The 13,029-nt window shown below is 36.5% G+C and overlaps 1 protein-coding gene across 1 annotated transcript in view; it reads right to left on the reverse strand.

The window, feature by feature from the left end:
* LOC306854925 (contactin-associated protein-like 5) overlaps positions 1-13,029 on the reverse strand; it is a gene marked incomplete at both ends in the record, with an annotated part of 74,530 nt that overhangs the window by 15,179 nt on the left and 46,322 nt on the right. The window contains 8 exons of the mRNA XM_079393246.1: positions 1,366-1,472; positions 2,135-2,306; positions 2,946-3,095; positions 3,768-4,038; positions 5,623-5,766; positions 7,291-7,475; positions 8,340-8,543; positions 8,974-9,121. Of these exons, the coding sequence (XP_079249372.1) occupies positions 1,366-1,472; positions 2,135-2,306; positions 2,946-3,095; positions 3,768-4,038; positions 5,623-5,766; positions 7,291-7,475; positions 8,340-8,543; positions 8,974-9,121 (1,381 nt within the window). The remainder of the gene's footprint in view (positions 1-1,365; positions 1,473-2,134; positions 2,307-2,945; positions 3,096-3,767; positions 4,039-5,622; positions 5,767-7,290; positions 7,476-8,339; positions 8,544-8,973; positions 9,122-13,029) is intronic.

Consider the following 13,029-nt stretch of genomic DNA (forward strand, 5'->3'; position numbering starts at 1 on the left):
TGTTTTCTTGCCTTGTTTTCTTGCCTAATTGTTTTCTCCACCCTCAATACCACGACTGAGGTGCCCTTGAGCAAGGCACCGAACCCCTAACTGCTCCCCGGGCGCCGCAGCATAAATGGCTGCCCACTGCTCCGGGTGTGTGTTCACGGTGTGTGTGTGTGTGTGTGTGTGTGTGTGTTCACTACTCACTGCTGTGTGTGTGCACTTGGATGGGTTAAACGCAGAGCACCAATTTCGAGTATGGGTCACCATACTTGACAATACGTCACGACTTTAAAGTTTAATCATATAAGATAAATTACACACGTCAACTTTTGCTATTCAGAAATATCCTTCAGACAGAGCACTCTGCTTGAATGCCATTAATAGTAGATATCTGTTAAATCAGTCACACATAAAAAAGTGTTGAAATCTTCTTTCATTTATATTAAATTAATATTCCTAACAATGGCAAAACCATTTCAAACAGTTAGTTGAGCAAACAGAGGTAATTGTTGTTTACTTGGTACTTGATCGTCATGACAGAGAAGTCCTCTGTGTGGTAGAGTGAGCTAATTTGCTGCACGTGTTGTTTTGCTGACGGCGAATCACACAGCAGGACTTGTAAAAAGTAAAAATCAAATTTCTCGCTCTTTTAAAGCAATAAGTCTAACAGATGGCATTGTTGTGCCTCTCTCTCCTCCAGAGAACATGTACAATCATGAGCGTATGATAAAACGGTGCATGTGGTGGCAGATTAGAACATATTGATCCAACAAATTTGATTACAGCAAGGAACCGTAAAAATATATTTGCCAAAAATAATTACTCTAAATCCTTTTATAGACACAGATGCCAAAATGAAATGGATAAATTGGTAAGTGCGCAGTTTCAAATCATCGTTACATGACACATAGACTTGCAGCTGTCAAGTGATGCATTATGCACTCTCTAATTAATCTTAATGATTTAAAGATTAAAAGTAAGCAGCAATGGACTAATCCAATACGTTTAAAAAATAATAATAAATACAGTTTATATGAATAATAAAAACAATATGGGGAAAGAAGGACCTAATCAACTTTACTGAAACATAATAACACATTAATTGAAGTTGAAGTTAATTTAATATCTGACTGTAAAATTTAGTAGGGTACTTACTCCTACACAATGTTGGCAGCTGTAGATTGCAATTTCTACGCACTTATTTGTCTTAATAATTAATTTTAACACATAGAAAACTTTGACAATGTATTATTTCTATTTTAATTATTTTCATTATTATCAAAAAAAAAGGAAAAAAGAAGAAGGTGAGAACAGTGAAAACAAGCTGATATCTGAGTAATCATGCAGGCATGGGGTGTTTTGGGGCTTTGCATAACTCACAGTTGTGGCAGGTGGCTCCCGTGTATCCTGTTCCAGAACAGTCACAGTAAAATTGGTCCCATGACTGAATGCATTGACCACCGTGTTCGCACAGATTGGGCAAACACCTGTTGGGACGAACATGTTCAACTGCAGTTATCTGCATCTCTGTTTTTAAACAATGGTGAATGCCTAACTATTGCTTTGTAACTAATATTATTGCTCACACTCAGCCCAACGTTTTATTACTGTATATAGCTTTATGCTGCATGTTTGTGCCACAGACATGAAAAAAAAAAAAAAAAACTCAAATTATGCAGCTTATTGAACATACTCTTTAATGAGTTTAAGATATTTAATTGTCACCTGAAAAATGTAGATAGAAAACTGAAACTAGGCAAATAGGTTATGAGTCGCCCACATGGGATCCAGAGAGTTATAATGATATTCCACACATCCCCTGCTCTTTGCAAGTTTGATTATTACATATTTTGACTGATTTGATTATACTTCAAGCTAAGAATAAGAGTGTATCACTTTGTTTGAGCTTTGAGTTTTGTTTAACCCATTTCTATTCTATACACATTCCAAAGAACTCCATTGATTTTCCTCCAAAATGAGAATTAAAAAGTCAAAGAAATTCAGCACCTGGTTATAAGCCAAATTACATATTTGATCACTACATACGTATTAGAAGACATGCAGAGTGAAAAAAACAAAAAAAACAAAAACAAAATAAAATTAGTCAGAAAACTTTGTGAACACAAGAAAACCAATGGGGAAAACTGACCTGTCTTGTATGTTGCAGACATGAAAGCTAATCTGGCTAAAGTTGCTCAGGCTTTCCTGCTGAATCTGTAGGAAGTTGACTTGATGGTTGTTTATGAAAAGGAGACGAAGGCAGCCCTGATATCCTCTGTTGGGGTTTTTGCAGTTGAAATCGCTCTGGGATAAAGGGCAGCCTAAAATAATGGAAAAATCCAGATTTACTGTCTTTCAAATTAAAAACAACATCCACAACTAATACCAAGTTGTACAAAGAAAAATCTCTGTTCTGAGAAATTCACGCAAAGCAGCTTATAAAATCTTAGCAGGACTGCATTGTCCCTGAAGTAAGCAAAATGAGAGATTTAGAGGTCTTAGTTAAGACATTGAAAGTTTGAGTCAAAGATTTCAATAACCGCTTTAAAGAAACTGCATTTATCCTCTACAATAATTGAATGTGGTTTGAGCTGCCTGAATGAAGTAAATAGAAAAAAAAACCTTCAAGAAAAAGCAGGAGATTTGGGAATAACAGCTATGCATGTGAAATGAAAGGACCCTAAGAACACTCAGCTTGCCAAGCCTGTATTTTATTCAGGAATATGAGGAACGTTCAGTTGATGGAGGTTAGAGTTAATAAGGTAGAAGAAAATTGTCCACTGCATTCAGGAAAATGTTTTGGGTAATAGCCACTTTTTGTCTGCAGCCATCAGGCTAGATCAGAACTGAGCTTTGTGGATAACAGATCCAAATAAGTTACTATCTCTGCATTTGAATATAGCCAACAACCCTTTCTAAGAATCAGGATAAACTAGCTAATTCAATTTCTGATGCTATACCTCCAATGAAAATGGCTGTTCTCTGCAGGTTCTGAATTAGCCCACTGATTTCCATAGTGACAGGTTTCTGGTTGTTGACTGTTAACGACACCATCTGACCCTTGACCTCGACGGCTACGGAGTGCCACTGTCCATCACTCAAATTCTGACCTGAAACACAGTGGAAGAATAACAATGTAATCCTCAGAATGAATGCTGCGGCGAACAAATCACTTAATCATGTGCATCTACAATTATTTAGTATACAATTTAAAAAATGTATCCACACATTAATTATTGCTCCTACGTTTTATTTTTTCCCAAATTATAAATTTTTATTAATAATCAACTATTATTATTATTATTGCTAATATTATATTATGATGCACTTTCTCTACAATAGTAATATATTTGTCACAATTTCTTCAAGTTAAATGAAACTTTTTTGACAAATTGCCATGACCATTAAGTTTCTGCTTATATCTGACAATAGTTTTATCAAATTAAATGGTGTAAATCCGGTGAGGTGACTCTCAGAGCAGCTCTGGATGTCTTAATGTCTTCATGTCCTCATATAGGGAGACAACAGATACTGAAATCATCATGAAATAATCATGTTTGAGACATGCAGAACATGCAGACTACATATTTCAATAATCATTTTGCGCTTTAATATTCACAGACACTAGTCCATAATGTGTTTTGATTTACTATACAGCCCTACGCCTGCTTTATTCATCCAAATTTTGCCAAATTCTATGACATTCCGCATTATACAGTAAATTCCAGTTTTATGACTGGATTCCACAGCATGGAAATCATAAAGACCTATATACAACTTACCGCTGAAAACCTGAGCAGAGTTTTGTGGCCCTTCAGAGAGCAAGAGGAGCAGCCTAGCCTGGCTGAGCTGCAGAAGCAGGTTAATGGTGTCCGGATCACGAGAGAGCGGGACTGAGAACAGCAGCCCTTCCTGATTCCAAGTGCGGAACTGCAGTCGTACAGAGAGACTCTCCATACTGTAATCTGCAGGGAGCATCAGGAAGCTACCCGTGGAACTGAGGAATGTCACAGCGACTGAGGAAGACTCAGAGCATGAGAACGTCACATTGCCCTTAGTAAGGAAGATAGATGGGAAGAAGATAATGAAACAAAATTATGAGAATGTGGATATGACAATTGAAACGGTATTGGAAGAAAGGGCAAAGGGAGGATTAAATAACATTAATACACATGGGCATTGGCACATGGTGCATAGCAATAGATGTGTGCTGGTAGAAGAGTTAAAAGCGCACATAAAAAAGCATTTATCTTTTACACTCGATAGATCAGCATTTTTCAAACTGGGGTCTATGGTCCCCCTTGGGGGCGGGGGCTGGGGGTCTCAAGCAGTCAGAGGTTTTGTGGAAATCTAGTGAATAAAAATCTCATTGCAAAACCATGGCAAACCACATGATAGAGTGCAAGTGTTCTTCCGGAGGCTCTCTGAGAAAATGTATCATAGAAATGCCTTTCTGTAAAGAGTTTAAAGCCTTGGACCAAACAAACTGGTTTTTAAAATCAAATTTAAGACTTTTTAAGACCTGCACAAATAACATTAATACTGTATGTTCATACAGAACAAACCACAAAAAATCTCAAAATAAATCAGCAGATTCAATTTTAGCTTCCTTTACTTAATTAAACAAGCACACGTTGTGATTTATCCAAAATATAAATATATACTGAAGTTGGTTTAGGTAGTAGTTATATATCAACACATGCAAATTAGAGGTCGATCAATATTGTATTTTTATCAATAATGTGTTTAAACAAAGGCAATAAACAGATTATTGTGCTGATATATATACACACACACACACACACACATACCTTTAATACCTTAAAGGAAATTATGTGCATGAATGTGGTAGCGCTGTGTTTAATTTAACTATTGTTTTGAGGACCTTTGTGAAGTTGAAGTTCTTAGATTGTTTTGAAAGTGTACACTACAATCTACAGCCTGTTAATCACAATTTATATTCATAATTATAAAATCCTACAGCGCTTAATTATATAGTACTACAACAATTGTATGTATAAATAATAAATAACATGAACATTACTGCATGACCATTATTTAGTCAGTGACGTGTGGAACGTCTCAATCTATGCATGTACTGTAGTGTAATAAGCTGGTAAGATCTTTATCTTAAAATGCCTGTGACAAGAGGGAGGGAAAGACAAAATTAAGATCACAATGTGGCACTGCTCTTCTTTTCCTTCTGTGATAAGTGTATTAGACCACCCGGAGAGAGCGAGAGAGAAATGGACAAGAGAATAGACTTCACAGCTTGTTAATTAGGGAAAGAGGGCTCTTTTATGGTGCGATGCACACAACTTCACACAACTGCAGAAACACACTTCAGATACACACAGAGCTACTGTAATTTGCCATGTGACGCTGTTGTAAATTGCTTTATATATAAAGGCTTGTTGTTTGAAGAAAGTTATGCTTCATGCTTTTTAAGGCAAAAATGCTTTTGTGGTCTCACATTACTTTGTGAAATGAATGAGAGATTTCAAATCACAACCTTGACAGAGAGTGAGATTTGATGGCCTTCAAACTCACTAGGTGCCATTTGATTCTCACAATTGATGGGCATGTTGAAAAGCAATTTTTACAATTACAAAAGCACTTGTAAAAGTTCATACTTACCACTGTATATATCTGTGGCTTCCGTCTTTTTGCCATGTCTATAACACTGACACCATTGTAGTTGAGGTTTTCTATGCAGCCTTGGAAATTTTCATGGAGAAACGTCCCAGGCTTACCAGGCAAAGGTATTCCTCCGAAACTGAGCTTGAATAAGGACACACAAACACAGAAACACACACACACACACACACACACACACACACAAAACAACCACATATCCCAGAGATCAGTAACAAAGAATAAAAAAAAGAAAAAAATATTAGCAAAGAACAGCTCCAAAGGCTATTTTGTGGGGCCTGTTTTTTTGTTTTTTTTTTAAATAAAATCAATAAGTTGATTGCTGTATTTTCAGAGCATATATCTAGTTGGGCTTTGATAGAGGTGTAGGTGCACTTTTGCTTGTTATTTTGAGTGCTGCAGCCTGATAGTAATGCTACAATGTACCAAGCAGGCACTCACAATCTCCATGAGAAAATTATATACTCTGCTGCCCTTGTCAAGATTGGAAGCTCTTTAAAAAACAAGAGAGAGAGAAAAAAAAGAGAGCGAGGGAAGTGGTAAATATTTCAGCTGTTTGTAACGAGGTTAATCTATAATAAATGGTATCAATTTTCATTCAGTATTGAACCCATTAATCATTTAAGCGGGAATGAGTAAAAAAATCCAAAAAACAGGGGATGTGTGCTCTCATGTTTGAAATCCGCACTTAGACACAAACAATTAAAAATGGAGGGATAGAAGATAGGGTGGAGGTTAAAGAAATGAAGAGCTGAAGGTGAAAAGGACAGCAAAATGGATAACCAAAAATATATGAGGAAGAAAATTTGAAAAAAAACAAACAAACACTTAAGCCCTTGGGCTGATAGCAATTCTTTTTTGAAAGAAATAATACTGCTTTAAACAAATCAAAAAATGTAATTTTCTATTTCAAATGAATGCTGTTCCATTCAACTTTATATTAATCAAATAATCCTAAAAATATGTATTATGGTTTACACAAAAATATTGATTAGCATAGCGGTTTCCAGCATTTATAATTATAAGAAATGTTTCTTAAGCAGTGAATCAGAATACTGGAATAATTTCTGAAGAATCATGTGACACTGAGGACTGGAGTAATGATGCTAGAAAATTCAGCTTTCCCATCACTGGAATACATTACTTTTTTTATATATTAATACAGAAACGGTCATTTTAAATTGTAATAATTTTTTCTCAATATCACTGTATTTTAAACATATGAGACTTTTTTCAAAAACATAATAAATCTTATCAAACCCAAACTTTTGAATGGTAGTGTGTTTCAAATGGTCTACGTGTGTTTGTTTGGTTGTGCTGAAGTTCCTGGAATCACTGACTTTGTTCTCTATGGCTTTCATAAGTTTGCAGTGAGAGTGATTGAATAAAATGTTTTGAAACATGGTTTCAGATAACAAAGCAATGGGATATCTTTATGCATGTCACAGTAATAGATATTTTTCTTTTCTTCTTATTGTCTTGTTCTGTTATGACAAGAAGTTCTTTTTAAATGTTTTGCTGTGTCAGTGTCCATTGTGTATTAGGGATAGCCTGTCATATTTTCAGTAGTCTATGAATAAATAACATAAAATACAGAATAAAAATAATTAATTATATTCAGATTTATTATAATTTACACTCAGCTCTCACCTCATAGTCTATCTCCAGTGTGTCCTCCTGTCCAGGACTGCGGAAGTGTTGCGTGTGTCCATCCACAGTGAAGTTGACGTGTTTGTTAAAGCGCTCAATTTGAACAGAGTGCCAGTGGTGGTCATCCAACAGACTTCCTAACATCACAGAAGATGAGCGACCAGTAGACTGAGGCTTGGCATCGTCTGTACAGGGACAGCAAAAGACAGAATAGGAACATAGACTATAGCACTTAAAGGGATAGTTCACCCAAAAATGAATTTTCTGTCATTAATTACTCACCATAATGTAGTTCCAAACCCGCAAGACCTTTGTTCATCTTCGAAACACAAATTAAGATATTTTTGATGAAATCCGAGAGCTTTCTGACCCTGCATATACATCAATGCAACTGACACGTTCAAAGCCCAGAAAGTCAGTAAGGACATCCTTAAGATGTCTACATGAAGCTACGAGAATACTTTTTGTGCGCAAAGAAAACAAAAACAACGACTTTATTCAACAATCTCGAGAGCATCGAGCATTGACGAGAGCGTCACGACGCATGTGTGTGGAGCTGCTGACGCAGGAGCTGGCGTTCTGAACTAGAACCCAGATGCACTGCACCTTGTTTACAAGCAGAGGAAGATGCATGTTGTACATAAAACAGTCTTCGTAAACATGTCTGGAGAGTTTGACAGAGAGGAAGACTTTTTTTGTGCAATTTTTTGCCCAGCCTTACATATTTGAACCAGAAAATACAGACAAGGAAATATGAGAGACTGATGTTCAACAGAAAGCTCTCAGATTTCATCAAAAAATATCTTAATTTGTGTTCTGAAGATGAACGGAGGTCTTACGGATCTGGAACGACATGAGGGTGAGTAATTAATGAGATAATTTAGATTTTTGGGTGAACTATCCCTTTAAAAGCAAAGAATTCAGGCACGCATCTGAACTCACTACATCTCAGGTCCTTTTCTTTAATCTCTAATTTCACTTTCTGATCCATCGAGACACTTGTACATGAGTGTGAATAAAATGATAGAAGGTCATTCTCTTTCTCTCACCCAAATTGAGACGCAAAATGAGTCTTCCTCTCTGAAGCTCCAGAGTGAGGAAATCTCCTCTCTGTCCCTCTCCGTGAACCAGAACCCCTTCTGCCTGATGGCTCCGGAATCTCAGGGAAATCACGTCTTTCACTGTGCTGGTGGACTTCTGGTTGAACCGGTAGAGTAAGGCACTGCGGCCGTCGAAGTCAGCCACGTCGGACTCTGAGAAGGACAGCAAAAGGAGATGAAAGAGAATGTGAGAAGACTCTCTGCTCTCTGCACTTTCTCTGACTTTCTAAGGTCTGTGTGCTCTGATCATTCCTGTTGATTCGAAAATGAAGCTTCACTGAATGCCTGAATGCAGATCACTTCTTCAGATCTTAAATATGGTATAAAATATGCTAATAGAAACTGATGGACAACAAAATGGCATTTTTTATATACTTTTTATGCTTCTTCTGGTGTGTGTGCATCAGGTTTTAAATGCAATGTGGAAAGGATAGTAAATTACTTTTATTTAAAAAACAAAAAACAAAAAAACACTTGATATGGAAAGGGCTAAATGAATAAAGTTTTATGTAATGGTGAGGTTTAGGGGTATGGGATAGACAGATATCTAATCTCATCTCAGTTCATGTAAGATATCACTCACTGTATGTGCAGCCATAGACTTCTAGCCGTAGACCCATTCCTCCTTTGGGGCTTCCCTCAAGAGGCAGAAGACGCATATATCGAGTTCTGATTGAGTGAGGGAGTTTGTGTTGGACCACTGTGTCTGTGTCACTGTTTCCTGTAAATGTCTGTAAATATACACACAGACACACAAAAACACACATATACAGTGATATTGGTAAGGCAGTTCTTAATAGTTTGAATTTGGGGATACTTCAGAAATCATTCTAATATGCTGATTTGAGGCTCAAGAAACATTTATTAATATCATCAATGTCGAAAACAGTTGGACTGCTTCATATTTTTTGGGGAACAGTGATACATTTGTTTTCAGGATTATTTGATGAATAGAAAGTTGTAACGTTATAAATGTCTTTTACTGTCACTTTTGATCAATTTCATGCATTCTTGATTAATAATAGTATTAATTCACTTATGTACAAAAGACTACAATACATTTCCATTACATTCCATCCAGACAAACAAAGCTGTTCACCAAAATGCTGGCCAAACAGTAGAGTAAAACAAATGGGTGTTTTCAACACCGTAGTTCAGCGACAGTTTATTAAAGGCTCTTCAACAAAACAGCTGCCATGCTAACCAGGCCCTGCAGACACCATTTAGCATACAATGCTTTGTACGATGAAAACATTATATTAGCACAAATTATCCACTCTGAGTTTGGTTCTTTTCTCCCCAGCGATGATGAAATGAGGCTAAATGATTTTCTGATGAGTTCTGACCTTCTTAGTCTTTCATCTGTGTGCTGATTCATCTCTGCTGGGCTGTTTTGTTTTGTCATTTTTATTAAAGGATCCTTGAAAATAAATCACTCTCTGAGCTTGTAAGGGGGAAGTTGCCAAATGACTTTTGGAAGATGGCGACCAGTCTGTTTGTCTTTCACCGAGCTAACGCATGCCGACAGCATACAAACCAGAATAAACTAATTTCCTTCATCTTGTCTGCATCATTAAAGTTAATGAAAGATCAAGGGTGTGATGAAACAATGAGAAAGTATGAGAAAACTTATATAGAGAGAAAGATCTCTCTCTTTTTTCTGTGGGAGAGGGTGACTGGAATGTTTGCCAAGTGAATTTTAAGACCTTGCTCACAGACTGTGAGGATGAATAAACCTCTGACTAATGGCTGACAAGTTTCCAGGATGGACATATGAACTGGCCTATTCAATGGTCTACTTTTAATTATTAAAATACAGAAATAAAAATAATACCACAATTCTGCCAGAAAGGTGAAGGGAGTCAGCTGATCATCAAATGTTAATCATTAGAATTATGGTTCGTTTCGTTAAACCTTACAGTGAATTTCTAGCCTTGGTTTTTCTTCAAAGGAAATGCTATAAAATTTCACATTTTCAGAAACTCTCAGCAATCTCTGGAAAAAGCCATACTCTTACTCACTTTAATATCATTTTGGATGCTGGAAGATCATGTCGGAATGACCTACATATTGGTTTAATGTGGATAGCAAATTTTGACATACCTTCAGATATTTTCGCCACAACTTCCATAGTATCATCTCTTTTGTGCTCAGACATTTTCTTGGGAGACAAACCATGAAAAAATAGTGCAACACAAAAATGTATGTTTTATTCAGAGAAGAAGGGAATAATACAATGCTTTTTGAACTCCGCCCAACATCCCAGTGGGCGACGACAGGACAACTTAATTTTAAAGTGATTCACCTTCTCAACTTAAGGATGAAGGGCTAGGTGTTTAATCCTCATACTGAACAATAGGCTTAGTTTTATGTGTTCATTTAGCGTAGGTAAAGCGAGAGGAAGAAAGAAAGAGACGAAGACAGGTACAATAGCTTCTCAAAGACGTTCATTAGTGAGATACACAAAGCAAAGGTACTAAGCAACACTGTAAATATCACTTATTTGAATAAAGCTATTAAAAAAGAAGATGGTACTTTGTTTAACATGCAAACAAAGTGAAGTTCCTTTATATAAAATAAGTTTAATTTTAAATTAATCAAGCCTTGTGTGTTATAGTAAGTACAATTCAAAACTCAAACAAACCCTTTAAATTTGTATTATATTATTACATAAGCTGTTCCGCAAATTGTTCTCAATCTATCATAAAACTTGAAAAGTGCAAAATATAGGCCAGCCATACACATTCCAGGTCTTCTGCATATCAGTATCTCCCAGAGTGTTTTATATTCACCTGAAAATGCAAGGTATGCAAAAAATCTATCAACCTAAAAATCTCCAAGTTAGGCTTAAAATTTAAAATATTGTTCACCATGTACTTTTATATGGATTCTAACTTAATTATTCTCTAGCAACTTCCTTGTTTCTTTATTTAGCCAATGTGGTGCTATTTGAATGCTCTGAACTAAAGTGGGGCAAGCTAATCAATATAGTATAACACCGTGATGCTCTTTCATCCCGATACAGAGTCAATACGGCAGGTATCGATTTTTAAATTATAATCATTATTATTTTGCATTTAAAAGGTACAGCTGACATTTTGTGTCATTCCTAAAGTTCAAGAAGAAGGTCAATTAACTTTTGAGCCATCGACCCTTGTTTGAAAGCAGAGGCATGAAAATTGAGAAGACGGTGCATTTTCGAGCTATAAATTCTCATTTGGCTTATTCTGAGTTTATATTGTTTTTGTGCATGATCCTAGTCTAGTCATATTTCTTTATTTAGCATTTGAATACTTCAAAAAGTCTAGTCCTTTAAATATAAAAGAGAGAGGAAGAGATGAAAGCAACATGTTGCAACCAAAGTCCTTTTAGCTAAAAGATTCTTCACAACAGTAAGATGATCTGATTAAGCCTTTAGCGGCTTGAGCTCAACATAATCAATATTTTCAATGGTCACCTCCAGCTCTGTGGAAATACAAAGACATGTTGGACCACACCTAAAACAACTTTGGAGCCAGACAGAGACAGATCAGCATACCAGAATGGCTGGGAGAAAATATCTATAAACACGTTTCTGAACTGATTGACCTTTTTAGAGTGGTTTAATAGAATCTGTCACAACGTGATGAATCCTCCTTACCACATTAGCTGCTGTTAGCGGCTTACGCTAAAGCTCCTCCTAGTCATTGCCATTGATTTTAAATGGACAACATCATCTTATTATGTAGGATAAAAAGTGGGAGGTTTGCAGAGCAAAGGCATCAAAGAGCTTAATGAAAAAGAAACATTATGAAAAGCTTTGGAGATCACTGTTAAAGCCCAAAACACAACATAGCTGCTCTGACCTTTTCATGCTGCTGCAGATTATATTTGCAATCCAACCTCAAATGCTTGTTTTAATTGTGAGAAAAAACAAACAAACAAAAAACATTATCAGTTCACAATTGGGAAATATCAACAATTACATCCCTTACTATTTTAACTTAAATGCCACTGTAAAAAATTTACATTTTGAAAAATTGTGGAAACTGACAAATAAATATTGGCTCAACAAATTGCTTCCCAATAATTGTCCCCAAACAGAAAACAATGCATTGTAGTAATTTTAGCTGAAAGTCCGCATGAAATCAAAATTGACTTTGTTAGTCTTGATGTGAACAATTAATTTGTGCAAGTTAATGAAAAAAATAGTTTGTCTTGGTATTCTTTAAAGGGATCCCCGGGTATTAAGACATGTATAGCTTAGTATAACATAAATGATGTATCTTATTTAAATATGTAGTAGAAAACCCATGAAAATGTATGTAATTTAAAACAAATCAACATTGTTTTTGTACTATGGGGCGCGCCATTATTTTGAGTGCACAGTATATTCTGCGTTGATGAAGTCAAATGGTTGCACACGGTGAGCTACCGACACTTATTTTTGGGGAAGTCGTGGCCTAATGGTTAGAGAGTCGGACTCGTAATCGAAAGGTTGCGGGTTCGAGTCCCCGGCCGGCAGGGATTGTAGGTGGGGGGAGTGAATGTACAGCGCTCTCTCCACCCTCAATACCACGACTGAGGTGCCCTTGAGCAAGGCACCGAACCCCCAACTGCTCCCCGGGCGCTGCAGCATGGCTGCCCACTGCTCCGGGTG

This window comes from Barbus barbus, assembly GCF_936440315.1.
Source record: "Barbus barbus genome assembly, chromosome: 35".
Lineage (NCBI taxonomy): Eukaryota > Metazoa > Chordata > Actinopteri > Cypriniformes > Cyprinidae > Barbus > Barbus barbus.